Source organism: Caloenas nicobarica, chromosome 11, assembly GCF_036013445.1.
Source record: "Caloenas nicobarica isolate bCalNic1 chromosome 11, bCalNic1.hap1, whole genome shotgun sequence".
Taxonomy (NCBI): domain Eukaryota; kingdom Metazoa; phylum Chordata; class Aves; order Columbiformes; family Columbidae; genus Caloenas; species Caloenas nicobarica.
In genome coordinates, this window is record NC_088255.1 from 18,415,636 (window position 1) to 18,436,769 (window position 21,134).

A 21,134-nucleotide genomic window follows, 5' to 3' on the forward strand; every position below is an offset into this window, starting at 1 on the left:
TCCCGCGTCGGGACACGTGGCAGAAAGAAGGGGCGGCGCGGGCGGCCGGGATTCCTGGGCGGCAGCCGCTGCTGCGCCGCGCATGCGCGGCCGGGCGGGAGGGGGAACGTGGCGCGGGGCCTGCCGCTCCGCACGTCCGCGCCGCGGGGGGAGGGGGCGGCCGCTGGGCCGGGGTCGCGTCAGGGGGCTCGTCCCCGGGCCTGGCGGAGCGCGGGTGAGGCGCCGCGGGGCCGCTCTGCTCCGGCGGCCGCGCTTCCACCCACGCCCGGCGAGCCGTCCTGAGGCGGGGGGGGGCCAGACGCGCCGGGAGTGCCGCCCGCTGGGCTCCCTCACGGGCAGCGGGGCCAGCACAGCGCTGGAGCGCGGAGCGGGCTGGTTCCCCGGGGCCCCACGCCAGGGCCGTGAGGCGCTGACCGGGGCCGGCGGGCGCGGGAAGCCGGTGCCTGAGCGCAGCCGGAGCTCCGGTACCGCCTCTGCGGTGAGAGGAGCGGCCGCCCGCCCGCCGCGGCTCTGGGCAGGCAGCTGCGGTCCCTCCCGCTGCCGGAGAACGGGCGGGCGGCCCGGGGAGGCTCTCCCCGCCACAACCGCCTTGGAGACCGTAGGGCGTTAATTACTGATCGCGATTAGCGCTGCGCGCGGATTACACCAACAAGGGACATTCAAGGGAGGCGGATGGAGCCCGAACGCGGGCGGAGCGGCGGCACAAGGCCGGACGCTGCGGGCAGGCGCTGGCGGCGGCCCCCGCCCCGCCGCTCCCGGGCTGTGTCGGCAGGGGCTGCGCCGCGTCCCGGGCGCGGCGGGCGAGCGGCGGCGCCGGGGGAGCCCGAGGAGCCGCCATCTTGTGCGCAGCGCCCGCCGCCCCCGCCATGGCCGCCGCCCCGCGGGAGGCCGGGCCGGGCGGCTGCGGCGGGTCCCGGGGAGCTCCGGGCCGGTCACGGGGCGCTGAGCCAGGCGTGCTGCAGGCACTGCGCGGCGGTGGCGCGGCGCTCGGGCGCGTAGTGCAGCGCGGGGAGCAGGAAGGCGGCGAAGGGAGCGGCGTCGTGTGGCGGCCAGCGGTGTCTGTCGGCCAGGGCGCTGTGGAGGCCGCGGGGGCGCAGTCTGGAGAGCCGCAGCAGGGCGCCTGGCAGACACAGCACAGCGGCTTCGTTAGGCGTGCGGGCACGGGCCGCCGCTCGGCAGCTCATGCGGTTCATGCAAAGCACCCCAAGCTCCCTCCCTTCGCCTCTGAAGCTCCTCTCTGCAGGATCCACCCGTCCCTTGCAGGTGCCGCTCTTGGGTGTTCCTCAGAAACCGACTTTCCAAGCTCGAGTTTGGAGTCTCCCCATTCTTGAGTTACTTCTTACGTGAGAATGTTGCCATCGTGTAAAAGAATGAATCGTGTCTGCAATTGCTAACCTAAAGATATATAACCCTTACAGTTTACGTCAGTCTGCTCATGTAACAAAGTCACTTGCAGAACACCTAATCCCGAGCTACAGACACTACTGACCTTGCAGCTTCAGACCTTTTGAGGCCCGCACAATTACTTGAGTCTGGCTTTAACACAGATCTCCAGACTGTTGGACAAAGTGTCCTTTAGCTGAACATTGCTCGTTATACGCTAAAAGGATTATGTAATGCAATATGCAAATGTGTAACCAATTGGCTCTTTAGGGTGTGAGCGTAGTGATAAAACTTCCTATATACCGCCTTTTACTTTTCTCGCTGGCACGCTGGCTTTATTCCAGCATCCAGACTTGTGCAACTCCGTAAATAAATATCTGGTCTCTGTGTGCTGATTTGGCTTATTTGTATGCATCATCATTTACAACAGGTAAAGAACCCTGTTTGGGGAACAAGATGCCAACAGTGTTCCCAGAACAGCCATGTCAAAGCCGTTGCTACTTGTTCCCTCTGCCTGGCCACATGCAATCCGGAATGCACGGGGTCACATCAGTGCCATAGCTCACAAAACACTTATGTTTGATCTAGTTGGTGTCTACTAGATCTGTGGAGCCCAGAAGAGTGCCGCTACTGCCCGAGAAGCCGTCCTTGTCCCCAGGTGTAAATGCAGTGATTCAGGTTAGGCACATGTGGTCGGGCCAGTTTGGTTCACACGGAGAATGAATATAGAACAAGAACCAGTTTTGACTCATTTCGTTAGAGCACCGTAGAAGGAATAAGGGTGAGCAAAGGCTGTGAATGTGCAGGGAGGTGCTTGCTGAACTACAGCATGGGACCAGCACTTGGCATTGAGTGAGTTGTGGGGTGGCTGGTGAGCGTGTATGCAGAGAAAGAGGATGCTGGGCTAAACTGCCAAAGGATGGAGTTGTCATGTCTTGAAGTCCAAGACAAGGATTTCAAGCCTAATGAGTCAAAGGGAAAGGAATTGGGGAGAATAAAACAGAAGAGACGTTATAGTTGAGTCCAAAGACTAAATATAGCAGCCACGTTGGAAGGACACGAGTGTCCCGTTCCTGATCATCATTGTTGTCTGCCGGGGAACGGGTGAAATCCAGCATTCCACGCTCTTCAGCCTTCCTCCCGTGTAGCTATTGCCTGTCGACATTTCCACTCTCCCCCGATCCAAAGGAGAAAGAATAGAAACCTTTTCCCTGTTGGGTGTTTGCTGTGACTGGTTTTCAGGATTTTGCGTTCATCCCTGGAACGCTCCTGGATTGCAAAGGTAGGCAGGGCAGGGAGTGTTGCTGCTCTGTATGAAATCTCTGCTTGTGTCCTGTCCCTGCTTGCAGCCTGTGTTGTGTAATGTAGATTTGGAGGTTTTCAGTGTGAGCTGAGTAGGAGTATCTCAGAGATCCACAGTGATTTTGAGAGTAAACTTGCTTACTCTGATTCTTACCTGGCCTGCTGAAAAATTTTGTCGACTTCTTCCAGGAGAAAGCAATTTGAGGAGGAATTCTTCCCAGGAGTTCAATAATACAGGCAACATGATCTAGACAGAGGGAGGGAAAATACGTGTAGATACAAAGATTGTGACACTTACGTCTGTGAAATGAATAAAACTGATGGAGTCCTACCGTCATCTCTGGAGAAGTATTTCCCGGCTTGAGGATCAAATAAACGCTCCCCAGTTGCCATTTCAAATGCCTAGAAATGGAGAAGCATTGTTAATTCACTAACTGACCTGGAGTCAAAACTGATCCTAAAACACTGAGATATTCACGCTGCTTTGATCCGTTCCGTGGTGAAACAGCACCTTTAGCCCCGTCAGGATGAAAACCAGTATGTGCCTGATTCACTCAAGCCCATGAGTTCACACACATGGAATGTAAATTGCCTTGTAGCATAAACTAAGAGTGAATTTGGTCACAGCATACTTTCAATTCAAAGTGAATAAGCGCAGACAGCCCTGTTCTCCTTCTCAGGGAAGTCTTGCTCCCCACACAGCCGGTACAGGTGGGTGCTGAGGACACGCTGTCCCCAACCTGTTAGTGTCAGTCCCCTCCCATGCGTGTGCAGCGTTGTCCCCAATGTTGTCCCCAGCCCTACCAGGCAGCCTGTGCTCCAGATATCCACAGGAGTGCCGTAGTCTAACCCAAGCAGCACTTCGAGCGCACGGTACGGCTGGGTCTGGATCTCCTTGGAAAAAGGCTTGTACTGAAACAGAAACGAGCTCCGTCAAGGGACTAACAGCGACGCTTGTGCTCACAAGCTTCCTGCACGGCGAGGGGGACACGGGGTCAGAGCCAAATACGTGCGCTGAACGCCGCACGCGGCACGGCAGGCACATTCCCAGCCCCACTGACACCGGGGAGAATTTCTCTCTCAGCATTTCACACTGAACACGGTTTTGAATTTCTAGTTGCAGGAACTAGATGCAAGCTGAAGAAACGTGCAAAACTGGCAGTGTCTCTAGGGTTACAGTGCCCAGCTCTGAGTTGGGAGTACTGAATATAACACCCCCCTGAAATCAGCAGCTATTCGGCTGTAAAAGGGCAGACGTGCGGGGTGGGATGGAAAGAAGCACACAGCGTCCTGCATCGTCATGGGATGGAGACTGGGAGCAGACTCACTGTCCAGCAGGCGCTGCCCAGATCTGCGATTTTCACTTCTATGCTCATTAAATCAGATTCTTCCAATCGAGTGCCGAGGTCACCTCCTAGGTGGAAAGGACAGAGAGAAATTAGGTCTTTCCAAACCAACAGGTACACAGCACTTACCTCAGGAGGGGAATGTATGCCAGCCTTTAAAGTTTTTCAGCCTAAAAAGTCCTAAAAATGCTTTTTATCATGAGTAAAATGCCGCTTCTTTTTTTTTTAAGGAAGCACAAAGGAAGAGCTGGTATCCAGTCAAAATCTAAGAGGACGTTTGGGAGGACAGTAGCTCAGGGTGGAGCAGTGTGACCATGGGTTCTGCTGCAAGGTTCCTGTAGCACTGAGGTTAAATTCCTTTGTGCCCAGAGGAGAGCACGTCCTACCAGCACTAGTCAGACACAAACCATCTGTGATGGCTCCTTAGCCTTCAGCAATCCTGGCTGTCACAGACCTCAGACACAGCCTGCTTGGCAAGTGCCGCAAAGGTCACATTTTCATATGGCCCCGGAAAAAAAGTAATTTTTGGTTTACTGCTTTACAGTGAGCTGTCAGTCTATGCCTAACATGCTTTTCTGCTCCAAGCAAAAGACTCACTCACTAATTTAGCATTTCCCAGAGTCTGAGAGACAAAACAGCACCGTCATGGGAGAAATGCTCAGGGGAGAACATTGTGCAAAGATGATGCAAAGGGCCTCATCGCTGGGAGGTGCGCTGATCTCTCAAGAGGCTCTTCAGCCCTACATCTTATTCGATACTCACACCATTGTCTACAAATAAATTATGTCTCAAAGGGCCTTGAAGATTTGCAGTACATACAAGTCTCCCATAAACCTCAGAAATACGGGAAATAAAGAGCAGATGTGTTGCACAGCTTTCTGATCAAACCATCTTGTATATAAACCTTTCAGTGGCTGAAAACACTGGACACCAAGGAACTATTCTGTACCTGGAGCCATGAGAATGAGCGCCAAGGTCATGGTGGGGCTGTTCACAGATGCCCATGATCTGTAGTTGTCCTCTGTGCAAACCTCCCTGTCAAACCACATTTCTGTAGGTGCCTTGAGGAGCTTTTAGCTGCTCAGCCTGATGTTTGTATTAAGCAGAGACAGCAGAGGCCTCTCAGCAGCATAACCTGACTGTACTGTTCTGTACCGGCCACTGCAGGAGACAGGAACCTTTCCTGAGGTGTCTGTCCCTGCTGCCTCTCCGTTTTCCTCCCGGCAATAAAAACATAAGTCCCTTTTCTTGTTTTTTTTTTTTAAAAAAAAAGGGAGCGCTCACCCGGTCCCTTTAGCCTCAAATCTGTTCTCTGTCCGCAGTCAAGCGTATCGAGCAGAAGCCTTTGGAGGTTTTTGTCACGTCTGTACAGCAAGATGTTTTCCGGTTTGATGTCGGTGTGGATGATGCGGCAGCGCTTGTGCAGGAACTGCAGCCCCTCCAGCACCTGGGCGAGCAGGCAGCGCATCACATCAGTGATGTGGGGGTCCCCACCGCCCCCCTGCCCCAGCGGTCAGGCACGGCTTGTGGATGCTCTGGTGTCGAAGAAAGGGGCGCTGATGGAAACTGTCTGCAACAAGTTGTGTCTGTGCAGCGGGTGCTCTGAACTAGGGTGGAGGTGCAGACAGAAAAGAGGTGTCGAGGTTTGGGGTGGCCTTGGGGGGAGCAGGGATGAGGGCTTTCATTGCATGGTGTTGGCAGGAATGTTGTCACCACTTAAAAGAATGAAGCCTGTCTGCAGTTGCTAACCTAAAGATATATAAATCCTTTCACTTTGAGTCAGTCTGCTCATATAACAAAGAGTCACTTGCAAAATACCTAACCCCAAACTACAGACACTACTGACCTTGCAGCTTCAGACCTTTTGAGGCCCGCACAATTACTTGAGTCTGGCTTTAACACAGATCTCCAGACTGTTGGACAAAGTGCCCTTTAGCTGAACATTGCTCGTTATACGCTAAAAGGATTATGTAATGCAATATGCAAATGTGTAACCAGTTGGCTCTTTAGGGTGTGAATGTAGTGATAAGATTTTGTATATGAAGCCTTTTACTTTTCTCGCTGGCACGCTGGCTTTATTCCAGCATCCAGACTTGCGCAACTCTGCAATAAAACTATGTCTTGTCTCTGTGTGCTGAATTTGGCTCGTTTCTATGCACACTGGATAAAGACCCCTGTTTTGGGACAACAGGAGGAGCAGGTGCCCAGCACGCCGGGGGAGCCCGGTGGGGAAGGGGCTGTTTGGGGGAGGTGGGGGCGACATGCAGCAGAAAGCAGCGTGAAAATCCACAGATTATCATCACGGGTGGGCAAGCCCAGACAGAAGGGAAGAGGACAGGGCTACGAGGAGGCATTACGACCCAAAGCTGAACTTTCTCCCGAAATAAACGCTCGCTGTTACGTCCTCAGACCACAGTGCCTTCCTGCTGGTTATTTAAATGGAAGTTGGGAGGTGGTTATAGGATGACATGGCACGGGACCGTGTCCCATCAAACTAGGAAAGTAGAGGAGGTTCAGCATAAACCAGACAGGAGGAGGGAGAGACCACGAGCGAGTGTGTGCAGAGAGGACTTAGGGCAGCGCAGGAGAACCATGTAGGGAAAGAACAGCTCGCGATGGAGCAGGGAGAGATAAACAACAGCTACCAGAGAGAAACAGTCGCTATCAGAAATCAGTAACAGCAAAAAGGCCGCTGGGAGAGTTACATTTGCTTTTTAAACACTCTGGTCAGTCATAAAGGGCTGGCAAATATTCTCTGTATTATCAAATTCTATTCTTGGATGAACACCAGCCCCAGGGAAATACCAACTTTAAATGGTAACTGTGAAACGTGGGGAAAGATTTAAATAGCTAAATAAGGAATGAATCAGAAGCAAATACTGCCCCAATGCTCATCTGAGGGGGGTAAAAAAGGTTCTGAGATTTTTACAATTAAAGCAGATAAGGGAGTGGACCCAGCAAAAAGCTTGGGTGTGAAATGGGACACAGCAATTAATGCCGCTACCTTTTTGTTTAACTTATTCAGGTGTTAGTGGAGCTTCTTTAGAGGAAGAAGAGGCTATTCCAGAAAATGGGATGGAGGAGGACGTGGTTTTCTTTCTTAGTGTCTCTAGAATGGCACAGGAATCAGGGTTGCAAATCTTAATCTTGGCACGTGTGCAGACTTCTGATAAATCTCGGCATGAGAGGCGAAATGTCATTTCAACTATTCTGAGGCCTCACTCAGGTTTCCCATTGCCAGCCAACACATAAGAAACTCAGTTTTCACCATCTATTTGATCGGCACACCCCATCCTTCCAGGGGCTGAAGGAAGAGTTTGCTCTGAGCAGGAAAACCTCAACACGGGTGCAGGACCAGCCAATCAACCCAGCAATTTAGAAAGACGTGAGTGCTGAGGGGGATCTCGAGCACCTTTGGTGATGCTGGGGAGAACACCAGCAGTCTGGCAGAGATACACATGGTTTCTCCACAAGATGCATCACTCTGGCAGGCTGTTTGTCCCCCTGTGAGCAGCAGAGCTGCTGGGGAATTCAGTGATCCCGGAGATGACGGGAGCACAAGTGCCGCCCCTGCATCCCTGGGCTGCGACTCTCCGTGCTGGTGGCCCTGACTTCTTCCCAAACCTGATGAGGCTGCAGGCTTGGGCATTATGTTCTGCTGTATTAACGGGAATTTGATGACTTCTCACTCTGCATTTTAATTAACATTTTCTCTCCTTATATCCAAAATAAATAGTTACTGTTTTCCTTAAAAAACAACAACAACACACGTCTTGGGCACTCCCTCTCTATTGCCCCTTTCTTTGCAGATGCAGTCATGGGGTTTGTGGCAGATGACCCCAGGATTAAGACTATGGCATGTCCCCCAGCCAACAGTCCCGTGGTGCCCTCGCCCCGTCCCAGCTGAGTTCTCACCTGCCGCAAAGACTTTTTCACAAAAGGCAGAGGCAGTCCCTGGGCTGCATAGTTCCCCATCAGACATCGCAGGGAAGGACCCAGTGCCTCAAACACCAAGCACACATGTGGCGAAGAGTCAGGGATTCACTAACGGAGAAAAGATGCTACCACCAACCTTTTGCCTTCCACCAGAGGAGCCAAATATCTCCTTATCCAACCTCACCCCTCCAGCCACCTCTGTGTGCCCCGGTCCAGCTGCTGCCCTGCTCATCCTCCTGACGGGAGCCCAGCCCTGGGTTTTACACCGTCCTGCGGCTCTCCAAGGCCAGCCCAAGGCTTTGCTGGCTCAGCGCTTGCAGCAGAAGGATATGGAAGCCGTTCTCTCCAATCATCCTGAAGTCATCTAACAAACAGACGATGTTTTCTCCTGCCTGGTCCTCCTTCTTCATACTACTCACCTGAGCGGGAGGATTCCAAGAAAGCTGCAATTAGAGACATATATACACACACAAGGACATCTTGCACCCATTTTATCCTATTCTACAGACCTTCTCTTCCAGGAGTTGGCACTTCTGTGACAAATCTCATGAAAACAGCATCAGGAAAACCAGGCTCCAAACACACGAGCAAAGTCTGTTACCAAGGAATGGGTTTCTGTATGTTGTCTAGCTCTCAACCAGGTGGGACCATCACCCTCACAGTGTAAGATTAGCTCAAACCAAACCTGCTAATGGTGTCTAGCACACTGTCCGCTACCTATTCTATTCCATGCAGGCCTAGAAAGTGCTCCTGCTTGTGCTGGGAGGGGATTCCCCCAAGCCCACAGCTCCCTGCTCCCAGCAGCAATGCCTGGAGAGCAGCTTCCCTGCCTGGAGGAACCCAGTGAAGTGGGTTTCTTTGGGCTGAAAAAGGGTTGGCTATGGGCAAGTACTGCAGAAATCTAGAAGATATGGAGTGGTGGTGGAGGGGGTGAACACAGGTTTTTCATACATGGACCAAGGGCACTTGGGAGGTTCAAAAACAAAGCAGAGGAGATGGTTCTTCACACAGCGTGTGGGTAAGCAGTGGCAGTTATTGCGACAGGGGCCTGCGGGTGCTGAAGCCTGTGTGCTCTCACAGCAAAGCAGAGCAGGTCTGGGAAAGTAAACCCGTGGAGAATTACTGCCCATGCAGACATCACCCTTGGGCCAAGAAATCTCCAGCTGGAAACTGCTGTAGGCCAGGGGAGCGTTCGGTGGGAGCAGCAACCTGTGCTCAGCTTGTCCTTACAGCCCTCTGGGCATCTGCTGCTGGCCCAGGGTGCTGGGCTGGGGGAACCCCTGGTCTGTCTGCGCACGGGTGCGACGTTACCCCAAGGTCCCACACCTGCATGGCCAGGTGTCTCCAGAGTTTGCTCGCACACAGCGCTGATCCTGGTACAGCAATTCATACTTTTTTTGACTCTTCACAGCCATAACTGTCAGGATTTGGGTTTGGCACGTTGTGCAGCTGCCGGATCCACCTGCACCAGCACCAGGAAGTTTGTGCTGGCACGACAAGGCGAGCAGCTGTGGAAGCACAGGAGACCAGGTCACCTCTGCGGGCAGCTCTGCAGGTGCGGGGCACCCCGTGCTGGTGGGAACAGCCCTGGGAACCAGCTGTATTCTGCTGAATGGGAAGGCGTGTCGTACAGAGAATTAGTAATAAATCAAGGGTAAGGCTCGGGCTGTGTGCAGGATTGTGCTGATGCGCAGAAAAGCAACCCTCTGATTACATTAAATTAGTGCCACTTGGTGCTTCCTCTTGCATCACGGAGTCTGGCTCGTGTCCCTTTGGATGGGGGCCTAGAGGTTTACAGGTGTGAACCAAACCTTTCTCAAACCTGTTGGAGAAAGACCTCGGCGTAATTTGAAATGCAAAATGTAGTGGCTTTTACTCATCTAAAGCTGATGTAACTTTGTATTTAGGCAAATTCGAAGAATTGTAACCACGAGCTTTCTAGAACTAGCAGGTCGAGCCATCTTCAAAGGCTGAGACCCAGATACAGCCACCTAATTACCACATCCATTAGCAAAGGCAGGAGGAAACTTTCTGACTTCAGACATTTATTAAATTTTTGCTTCATCCTGCATTTTTCTTTGCAGATGTATCCTTTTACTTCAGTATCAGTGTTGTGAGCAATGCTCTCTGAGCTGGGAACGACACAAATACAGCAGACACGCTCCCATCTCTTCCCTAAGATCCTTACCACCTTCTGCTGTTAATCATCCGCCTTTCCTTTCTGCAGGTTCCTCCTATTTAGTGGATTTTGGTCTCAGCTGGAAGAAATGGGCCGAGAGGGCACGTGGGACACAGCCAGCACGCCCCAGTGTGACAGGAGGAAGGAGAAGGTGCCTGTTCCAGAGGCCAGTGCTAAGCCAGGGTGATTTCTATGAATTCCCTAACTTTCCCAACCCCAACCTGGGTCCTCAGACTGAGACCTGGAGGGCGCAGGGATGATGAGGACGATGAGGACGATGAGGCTGATACTCAGACCTGAGCTCAGTGGCCATCCCCACGGAGCGAAGCACAGGATATACATACGCAGCGGAGGAGAGCGACCTCGTCCTGGGCAGCCTCAGCAAAACCTTCCCTGCTTTTCAGGACCTTCACCGCTACGTGTTTCTTCCTCCTGGGAAACAAATCACAGCTGCCAGACAAGGTGTGCCAGGGTGTCCCTACCCAGCAGCACCTCCCCAGCGCTGGCAGCACAGCTGAGCCAGAGACCAGCAGGGGACTGGAGGGAAAAAGGCAGAGCACGGACGCTGCAGGGTCTAAACGAGAAGAGCGAACGCAGAGCAAGGGCTGAATCCACCTCATGTATGTTCTCTGGTTTTTCCTGGGCATCGGCTCTGCTCATTGCACCCCACCAGGCTCGCTGCCAGGGTTGCCCTGTTCTCAGGGATGCTGATGTGCTCCTGTGCCCTGCTGCTTCTGCCCAGGGGATCAGCCAGCCCTTCCCACCTCCCCAAAAAGCGGTCAGCCCCTCACCTCATGTCCTGGCACAGCCAGACGGTGGCAAAGGCTCCGCAGCCCAGCTTGCATAGAGCCTGGTATCGCGTGTTGAACACCTCTCCTTCCCGTGCGGGGTGGTGGCCTCCTGCGGGGACCGTCACCGAGAGACATCACTGACATCTCTACATGCTCTTAGACCGAGAGAGAAGCTGAGAACAGCCGTTCTCCTGGAGGAATGGCCAGACACATCCCAGTGACCTCCTTCAGCCTGGGAAGAGCCTGGCACAATCCTGAGGACTGACCTGTGCGCTGGGCTGCCGGCACCTCCTGCACCCCCAAATCCATGGCCCAGCAGATCCTGGTATGAGGGGATGGAGGCAGCGGGGAACCGGGTTGTGGGGCACGAGTGGTGAGATCTTCAGCACTTTACTCCTTGAAAGAGAGGTGCGGAGCTGCAGGGTGGCTGTGTGTCTGCTGCGTGCTGCCCACCTCGACCCCCTCTTCTGTCCCTGCCGTCCGCTCGTCTCCTTCCCTCCCATCCGCTGCATCAGCCCCTGGAGCCAGGCTGTTACAAAAGCCTCTGGAAATTCATGCAGGCAGGGATTATTTTAAGAGTTCAGAAGAGGAAAGCTGGCAGGCTGGGCAGGGACGCTGGGTGTGCGGCCGGGCTAGGGCCAGGTGGGAGTCTCAGGTTTCCCTGTGCCCAGTGTGGATTTTCAGGGGCTTAGCAGGGACTGGGGGATCCCCTCCCGCTCCCATCCCTGTCCCGGCTGGGCAGGGGACACCTCTGGGCTTTTGCTGGCAGGAGGATCCTCATGCTCCGGATGGGTGCAAAGCAGAACCTGCATTTTAGACACTGCAGATGTGTCCGCAGCCCAGCCCCGGGGCTGGAGCAGGGGTTTATCACTGGGTTTATCACTGACCATCCCATGACGCTGCAGCAAGAGGCTGTGATGGAAGGGGAGGCTGTTCCCGGGGTTTGTTACTATGACAGCCCAAGGTACAAACACGGAGACAGTGCAGACGGACGGATGCAACTGCTGTCCCCCCACCCCACAGCAATGGTGTAGAATTGGCTTCAGCAGCAGCCACCTGAAATCGCAGCCCAGAGCCCACGTTGCTAATGGAAACATAGATGTAAGCGGCTGTCGCTGGGCACTCCCGACCCAGCCTTTCGTAACTTGGAAATGTCACTTGCTGTATGGCCAAAGCATCAGGTTAGCACGCATTCCCAGAGCTTGTGACAGGTGATAATAATCCCAGTAGAACTTTAACACGGGTAGAAATATTGACCTTTAAATCCTTCAAATCGGGTTGCTAAAGCTAAGAGCTTGTCTGCACCAGAGGATTTTCAGGAATAGTTGTGTTAGGTTGGTGCAAAAGTAATTGTGGTTTTGGACATGCTTGAGTGCTAGATTTAGGTTATGGTTGGTCTCAATGATCTTAAGGGTCTCTTGCAACAAAAATGATTGTATGATTCTATAATACTCTGACTATTGCTATTATCTTCCAGACATATTTAGATTATAAGCCTTTGGTAAATAGTCCAGCTTTTTTCAACATGATTTATGCCACTGAACATTGTACAGCTCTGTTCAATGAAGGGGGTTACCATAAACCACCCTGAGAGCAAAATAACATAAGATGGATACACATAATTTAAAAACATCTGTAAAAAAGGATGGCAAACATAAGTAAACATTTTTGAGATATGTCCAGTGGCTAAAAACCTTCCTAGAGACATATAGTCTTTCAACTCAGCTTTCCAACCCAAAACAATACCAAGAAAATGCAATGCAATGCAATGCAATGCTTTTCTGGCAGACACTGTAGGAGTTGGTTCTATTTAACCTTTGTTGAAAAGATCAAAACTAGACTCCAGTATGGGACAAAACAGACTCCAACATAGGACACTCTGCACCATTTCACCCAGTTCCTCCATTAAGCCCCAGGTACCATCATGTTCCCATCACTACTGGGCAGATGGGAAGATAAATGGAGCCCCAAAAAATAACTTCTAAGAATCTGGCCCACATGAAGGGAAGCCAAGCGGAAGCAGTAGTGAGAACAACAGTCAGTACCAGGCTTTAGTCAGAGCATTGCAGGAGAAACATCATCCAAACCAGGAAGGCTCATGCAATTCAAGGCCTTGGGCCAGATCATGTTCTTCCCTCTCTTCTTCCATTGCTCGGATGCACCCTTGCACTCTCTTCTTTCACAGGTCTCCTCCCATTCTCAAGCTGATCACCATTCCATTGCTGGCATTCTGCCTTGGGAAAAACTCCTCGGGGCTTTTCTTTGTCAAGCCACTGGCCTCAGGGGAGTGATTCCAGAGCCCCAACAGCCAGACCTCCCTTGAGGAGGAGATCTTGCCTGGCCTCCAACTGCTATTAATAGTGGGCTGGTGGTGGCAGCAGGAGCCATGTGACGGGGAGTTGTTTGGGGACAGTAACATCTTGCAGGTGCTGAGACAGAGCCGTGACTTCCTCAAAAGACAAAGGTTTCTTCCCAGATGCTGCTGCTCCCCTCCCAGCACCCAGCACGGTTCTAATTAAGGGTCAGATTGGGCTCGAGACTCTGACCCTGTCACGGACAAACCAGATTGCCAGAGCTGACGTTGCTCCGGTCACCTATGCCCACACAGCAGTCTGAAAGGGGCTCAAAATCCTGACCCCGCCTCGTATTTTTACATCTCTAACCGTGGCATTTACACTGTTCAGAATCAGTCTCCTTTAGGCATAAACCTCCAGGATGCTGCATGTCTGTATGGCCACTCTTCTCAGCAAATACTCGTGTCTTAGCTACGAAACAGAGGTGAAATTAAAAATTTCCTTATTTGTGCACAGACTGAACATGTCAGTAACCTCACAAGCTCCTGCACGACCAGAATCTACCCGAGCCCTCTTCACTCACACTATCAGGATGGCAGGGGCTGATTGGAGAGCTGGGCAACAGCCTTCAAGATTTTATTCTGTCGCTCACTATTCACCTGCCAAAGGACAACTCAAGAGGGTGTGGAGATGGGAGTTGACCAGCATCTTCCCTCGGTGGATTTTCATGGTAATAGGAGACTTCAGTGGGAAAGTAGGAGCCAAACACAGACACAGAGTCTAAAACGCATCCTAGCACTAGGGTTGATGGAGCAGAGATGAGGCAGGTCCGTCCTTAGGCAGCAAGATTTTACCTCTGTCCATCCTCGTTAGATGGACGCACTAGCAAAAGATGAGGAGCATTGCTATGCAACTTGGTACAGGAGAGTCAAACGCACTTTTCTAAGCTTTGTGATAAGGAACCATCCATGCTTTAAAGGTCCCTCATTTCTTGATGTCTTCACATTAAACACAACTGTTACTTTACTTTTGTCATTCAAAGCTACACCATCCAGAACCTACTGGCTTGCTGCAGGCCTGGATTAGGTCAGAGAACTTCAGCCCAAGCCCGAACTGGTCCTGCCTGGTCTGCGAGAGCCACAGGCAGGGAGCGACGCTTCGCCTCTGCCCAGGACAACTGCCCCTGCCCGGCACGGGGATCTGCCCACGGCCAGTCAGTGCCCGGGCCTCTGGAGCTGCAGGACTCACTAGAGCAACACATCTGCACGAACACACACCTGGGAAGCCCTCGCTGAGCACAGCACCCCTGCAAGTCGCAACATGCAGCATTCAAGCAGCCCTGTCAGCGCGCGGGGCTCCGAGAGCCCCGAGGTCCCTGTGCAGACTTACGGTGCAGGCGCCGCTCCCGTTGTCATCCGGCTCCTTCTGGAGCGCCCCAAAGTGAGATACCAGCTGGTCCCGCTCTCCTTTTAGTCTGTGCTGCCCGGGAGGGGTGTCCTTGAGCAGACCGGGCGGCCGTGGCCAGGAGCGGGGCCGGGTATCGGGTCACAGCACCGCTTCTGGGAACAACCTTGGCTGCGGGATTGCAGGAGACCTGGGACAGCTGCCGGGGATTCGCTTTACTGCTGGCCTCTCCCTGCCTTGCCCTCCTCCCTGTCTGTCAGCTCCGCAGTCTCCACAGCAACTATTTATAGAGGTATATTCACAGCTCTACAGAGATGGAAATGGAGAAATCCTTCCCTTGTGCTCCACCATCCCCAGACACGTGGGGCTGCCTGGTGCTTCCCACTGCTCCCAGTGCCACCCAGCATCTCCTGCCCGTGCCTGGCAGAGGGGACAGGCTCCCCAGGGACACCCCAGTGCCACACTGCCCGACTCAGGCACCTCAGCCCACCCCAGCAGCGCCCACACACAGCCGGACACAACCCCAGCCTGGAACTGGTGACCGCAGAGCCCACGTCTCCTGTTCCCTTTTCTTGGAGAGTAACCGTGACAGCAGCATCCTCCCTGCAGCCCTGTCCCACCAAGTGGGGACCCCGGGGATCCCAGCACCACGCAACACCAAGGAGCAAATAGCCACACACAGAAAAAAAAAAAATAAAAATCACATTTTTTCTCTGCTGCCGCAGCCTTGCAGCAGAGCCGGGCATGCCCTGGCCTCCCCTGCGCTGGGGCCCCGGTGCTGTACAGCTCGGGTTTCCTCGCCCAGACCAAGCCCCAGCCCTGAAGCAAAGGGTTAACCCTGCCTAAGAGGAGCTCTGCTGCAGACCCAGCCTGCCAAAGCCAGGTCGGCTCCCCGTAGTGCTGCTCCCCTCACCCCTCTGCTCTCACCTGCCCTCCCCGCACTAAAAATACTGAGGAGGGGGCAGAGGCTGCACCAGGCTGGGTGCTGAGTGGGAGCCGGGGAGAAAATATTGGTAATCCTTAAAAGGCCAACGAGAACACACACATAGGGCAAAAGGGGACTAAAGAGGTGACATGAGATGGGTGAGAGCAGGGAGAAGCAGATGAACCCAAACCTTTGCTGGTAAAGGAAAAGGGGGCGGAGGGGAAGGACAGAGGAGATGGCCAGGAGCCAGCTTTAAGCCTGGAAAGAACTGCACAATTAGTTTAGGAATTAAGTTATTTGGCTAATTTAGGAAGACTGGTTCCTGCCTCGTGCTGGTGGACAACAGTGTTCAGCAGAAACTGTACTTTAAGCAGTCCCGCTATGGAAAACCACAACCAGAGCCAAAATGCGCCTCGGGCCCCAGCCCAGCTCCCGCAGCAGATGGAAACTCCTGCAACCGGAGCTCTGGGAACGGCAGAGATGCCACGATGTAGGAGTCGTCATCGGCGGAAGGTGGCACAAGATTATCTTGAAGAAACACAGCCGGTATCTCACAGACTGAGGAGGAAAAGCCCCGGGCTCCTGCACCGCTCCCCGGTCCTGCTGCTCGGGATCAGCGTCCGCTTCGGAGAAAAAGAGGCAGATAGATTTGGGCCAATTGCATCACCGTGCAACACGAGCATGACACGCAGCTTGCATATTAAAATTTATTGAATTATCGTGTAAGAATTCTCTTTATTAAAATCATTTGGACTCTAAACTGATTATTTACAGACAAAAACTCTTATATCACCAATAGATTCCTACATCTCAGAACAGTATCTACAAACAGTTATTACACTATGTAACAAAATTCCGATTTTTTTTCAAGCTCTTTATATTAATTATTAATTCCAATTTGAGAAAGACAGTACCTCAGGTGCTCTGAGCAGAACTCAAGGTGTGGCAGGGCATGACTGCAGGTCAGGCCATACTGTAACAGACAGAGAGACACCAAGTCACAGGGCTGGGAGAGGGCAGAGTCACCACGACAGGGGACAAGGAGAAAGAGACTCTTGGAGCAAACGTGCTGGGTGTTCTGGAAACCAAAAGAATCATCCTGACAAGAAAGGCACCAAAAAAGCAGCATCTCACTGCAACCGGGGCGTCCCCTGAAAAAGAAACGGCATTCCACCGAGGCAGCAGCGTCTGAGAACCCTCTATTTTCATTTAAAAAAAAAAAAAAAATTAGCCATCATTTCTACCAAAAAAAAAAAAAGCTTCCAGGTACAGCCTAAAATTTGCCACCAGACAGATGAGAGCAAGTGCTCTCACATCGACATCGCGTGGGTGCCAGCTCCTCCCGGTCGTGCCAACAGGAGAGACATTTAAATACACTAACGGATATTTATCTTAATACTGATCAGTTCTCGGCGTTTCGCCCAGACCAGGTGGAAGCAAGTTTCTTTCTCTGGCTGCAGCACTAAATAAACGCTCGTGCCTGCCGTTCAAGAACATCCCCTTTCTGAGAATACGATTAAATCGGCGACATCCCTGTGCTGTGCACGTGTGCTGCGCACGTGTGCTGCAGGAGGGGACCAGTCGCCGTGCGGCACTCGCGGCCGGTGCCCACAGAATGTGCTCCACGTAAGAAAAAGGGAACATCCCGGGAGGATTCTCCATCCTTCAGAAGGAGCGTCCATCTCCAGAGTTTCTGACAAGCTGGTCATGGAATCAGGCAGAGACTGGAAGAAACTCGGAAGGATCGTGAGAAATAAATAAATAAGTTCTTCCCTACAAGAGGGAATTTTCATAACGAAATCTGTTTTGTGCAAATTTAAAAAAGCAACAGAACCCTGTCGTAGTAACGGATTTTGCAACAGGAGAGGGGCATGGAAGGAGGGAAGAGGGGCCATGCCCAAACACCCCAGTTAATCCCAGCGAGGGGCCGTCAGTGCGTGCCTGCGGGGGAGGAGGACGCCGGTCTCTACAACACCGAGGTCGGACGGATGGGAGGTGATGGGCACCGCCAGCTTTCCACCCTCACCGTGCCTGCGCCGGGCAGGGCCGCCTGGCCAGCTGTGCGAGGACAAGCTCCAGGTGTTAAATAAGCCAATCACCTACATTTAGCTCTATTTTCAAGTCTTGATTATTGCTCTAATAAAAGTGGGTTTTCACAGATACACTTGGAGAAAGAAGATGATTTCTGACATCCTGGAGCGCTGCTGAAAAGCAAAGAGGACATGGAGCCTCCTCGCCCAACAACTTAAGCCAGGCACGTTGGCAGCTCTTGTCATGATTCCAGGAGAGCCACCAAGTCCTCTTCCCTTTGCCGATGTGAGCTGGATTCAGAATTAAGCCCCAAGCCACCCTGTTCTGGGAGAGCGCAGAGATAATTCTGCAAAAAATAGGGGCAGACGTTAATAGTCTGCAGAGCTGTAAATCCAGCAGGGAGCCTGGGGCTCCTGGCAGACGCTCAGTGAGTTGCAGAGGCCACAAACTGTACCTTGGTGCCCGGGGCAGAACGTCCATCCATCGACACACACGGGGACAACGCTGCTCTGCCACGACACCTGAACCTGCCGCAAACCAGGGAATCACCTCCTGCAGTTCTAAGGGAACGGGCTTCACTAATGTGCATCCTATCTGCTTCCTCCCACCTGACAGTCCTTCCCTGTACCCAGCTTTGTTTTGGGGCTGATTTAATCAGATTTGGTGGAGACAGGTTTCAGAGATGCTAAGTTCCCCTAAGTTTAGCGGAAACAGGTGGGCAGGCAGGAGCGAGACCCAAACTGGTGCCCACCTGGGGAGAGAGAGGCAAGTTCTGCCCCCTCCTTTCCACCTGGCAGCAGCCAGCTCGCTCGCAGCTCCGTGGAGCAGGACGGGAGCAGGAGGTGGCACAGGGACATTTGCTGCACTCTGGGCACACAGAGTACCTGGGAATGCTGCTGAGAGAGGGTCGCAGGAGAGAGCTGCCTTTGCAGGAAGAGAGCCCAGCGTTAGCTTGTTATACTGCCCACAGAACAGTTTTGCAATGGTGCAGCACTCGCACAAAGCCACAGGGCTGATCTGAATTACCACTATATGCAAAATAAAGAGAGGTAGGGACAGGATCCTGCCCTGTTTTAGCACTGATCCATCCTGGCCCACGCAATCGCCGCCTCGGGGAAGTAACAGAGGAGACAGATGTGTCTACCTGCCCCAGGCACTGCAGGACATCAGCGTGGAATTAGCAGCGGGGGATGAGAATGAGTAGGGCACCCTTATAAATGGGAATTTGCTCCCAGAAGGGCAGAGCACCCTGTGCATGAGGCGTAGGAATGGAGGAGGGAGCAGCGAGGAGCTGCCCAGGGACAGCTGGCGACTCACTGGGCTTGTGCCTGCTCCAGCCTCTCCTCCCTGACACGAATCATCCCCGTTTGCAGGACACCTGATGCTCCTTGGGAACACCACAGTTGTGCTTCCCGGCTTCCTCGAGTTCACAGCTCAACAAATAACCCTTCTGCGTGCCACAACAGAAGAGTCTGGGAAGCGAAACGGCGGTAAGGTGTAAGGCGAGACTAACTGAAGAGCACACAGCTAAACCTGGAACTGAGCTGCGGAGAAAAGCAAGCTGCTGTTACGACAACGGAGACATCTACGAGTCATCCCTGCAGACAAAGCAGTGGAGAAAATTTTGCTCCAGTGCTGACAGACGTTTGTCAGTAGAAGTGCACAGAGATACTTCTCCAAGAAAAGCTTTGTCTCAAAGCCACAAAATTAAACATTCTCCTTTAGCATTTAAATACATTAACTTTCTGAGGGTATTTACAAGTCCAGTTCAGAGCAGCAGAACAGTGAGACACTGGAGGGAGGGGAAGTGGCACAAGGCATTTGTGCTTTTCCAAAGAGCGAGGCAACCCCTGGCTGTGAGGAACCGGGAAGACAGATCCCGAGCTGGGTCAGTGGAGACTGAGGCGAGCCAGGCGGCGACTGTCACACACTGAATTTGTCCTGAGGGAAAGGGCGAGGGGCCGCTGTCCCTTTACAGCAGGCCCCTGGGCAAGAGCACGTGCCGGTGAGCACATCACATCCACGGAGATGCCATGCAGACCAGAACACTGCGGAGCAAGAAACCATCGCCATCGGATGCTCTCCTTTCTACATCCCACATCCAGAACCAGCGGGGACATTGCTGCAGGGAAGTTTCTCAGGTGGCACACTGCAGGAGTGCTGGCCAGCTGGGGACAGAGGTTTAGCAGAGCTGTCAGCCTGGGGAAAGCGTCCTGGTCCCCGCTGAAGTGAGCGGCTGCAGTAGGGGAGTCTCCCAGCACTGGCAAGGGCATCCATGCAAAGCCCAGTGCTCGGCTGTGTCACCTGGCTCTTCAACAATGGTGTTTGGAAACTTGGCACATTCACGTAACATCTGTAGGAAGGAGCTGTGTGGTCCCCCTGACTGTCTGCCAGAGGAAAACCCAAGTTTGTTTTGTTATTGTTTTGTTTTGCTTTTAAAAAGAAAAAAAAACCAAACACCTGTAAAAAATATTCTCTGAGATGCAAGGACGCTTGTACTTTGTACTGCCTTGGCCATCCCTGCACATGTCACCCGCGGGTTCCTCGGAGAGTCTGGTTCCAATGGCAGCAGGACACCCTGTGTGTCGCTGGGATGAGCACTGTCCCCGTTCAGCCAGGGGAGAGCAGTCTGTCTGCGCCTGTCACAAATCCGTGACTTTATTCTCCACAGCTGCTGCGATCTGTTGTAGTCTGTATCCGAGCTGCATCTTCTGTGCTGTTGGATCTTCTTCCAAGGCAGTAATGATCTGCAATGAGACAGAACTCACTGGTGCCCTTTCTTCAGCACATGACACTGTCGACCAGCTCAACTCTATGCACAGTGGAAAGCCCTGAGCTGGAATCCCAAGCGTGTTCAAGACTAGAGCAGGTATGTAGTAATTTGTCTCGAATTAATCACAAAATAAGTATTATAGATCTGTCCTAACAACTTATCAACTTCATAGTGCAAAATGAATGCTAAACTTCTCACTTGAAAAATGATAACTTTTGTAAATCAATGTGAACTAACTGAATTTCATTTTTAAGCAAAGTATTTGGATACCAGAGTAAAAAAAAAAAAAAAAAAAAAAGAAGCAGCGTACAGGAAATCTCAACAGCCTCCAAGTTAGAGATGAGTCCCTTTTTGTGATTTCCTCCCTTCCTATTTGAAACTTAAGACATGGAAGTTACACACGCCAATGAAACAATACACAGCGTCATAATAGTCTGGCTGCTCTTAATTGATTTTTGGCGGTGTTTTGGTTGGATGATAAAAGGAGAAGGGCATGTTCATACCTGCAGGAAACCCAGACTCACCTGGTCATAGTACTTATTGATGTATTTGTACAATTCATGTAGAGCCACCAGGGAATTGAGGTCACCTGAGTAATTCTGAATAAGAGAGGAAGTTAAACAAAACCATGAGACACTGAACAACTGCCCTTAAAAATTCTGCATCCTCACAACTCATTAGGAAATGTGCCTGTTGCACAAAGCAACAGGAAAGGGGATTCACCAGTAGTTCCTAGCAAAGGAAAAAAAAATAATCACATGCACGCTTAG

General features: G+C 52.4%; 2 protein-coding genes across 2 annotated transcripts in view; both read right to left on the reverse strand.

Annotated features, from left to right (window-relative positions):
• Positions 1–666: 666 nt before the first annotated feature.
• LOC135993099 (SRSF protein kinase 3-like) lies at positions 667–14,729 on the reverse strand. The gene is made up of 12 exons (XM_065642713.1): positions 14,621–14,729; positions 11,204–11,333; positions 10,938–11,046; positions 10,491–10,578; positions 8,299–8,386; positions 7,947–8,053; positions 5,316–5,478; positions 4,014–4,099; positions 3,490–3,597; positions 3,018–3,087; positions 2,840–2,932; positions 667–1,120 (listed from the first exon to the last, which is right to left on the reverse strand). Exons 2-12 carry the CDS (start codon positions 11,244–11,246, stop codon positions 933–935), a joined length of 1,143 nt encoding a protein of 380 aa, XP_065498785.1. The 5' UTR covers positions 11,247–11,333; positions 14,621–14,729; the 3' UTR covers positions 667–932.
• Positions 14,730–16,335: 1,606 nt separating this feature from the next.
• Positions 16,336–21,134, reverse strand: part of PLXNB1 (plexin B1) — an 82,787-nt gene continuing 77,988 nt past the window's right edge. The window contains exons 37-38 of the mRNA XM_065642336.1: positions 20,889–20,963; positions 16,336–20,338 (exon numbers count right to left, since the gene is read on the reverse strand). Of these exons, the coding sequence (XP_065498408.1) occupies positions 20,234–20,338; positions 20,889–20,963 (180 nt within the window). The 3' untranslated portion in view covers positions 16,336–20,233. The remainder of the gene's footprint in view (positions 20,339–20,888; positions 20,964–21,134) is intronic.

Coding starts and splice junctions, on each gene's coding strand:
- LOC135993099 (XM_065642713.1), bottom strand. CDS start 11,246: ATGGATTTGGGGGTGCAGGAGGTGCCGGCAGCCCAGCGCACAG. Junction 10,579..10,937: donor TGGCTGTGCCAGGACATGAG/GTGAGGGGCTGA, acceptor TTTGTTTCCCAG/GAGGAAGAAACACGTAGCGG. Junction 2,933..3,017: donor ATACTTCTCCAGAGATGACG/GTAGGACTCCAT, acceptor CCCTCTGTCTAG/ATCATGTTGCCTGTATTATT.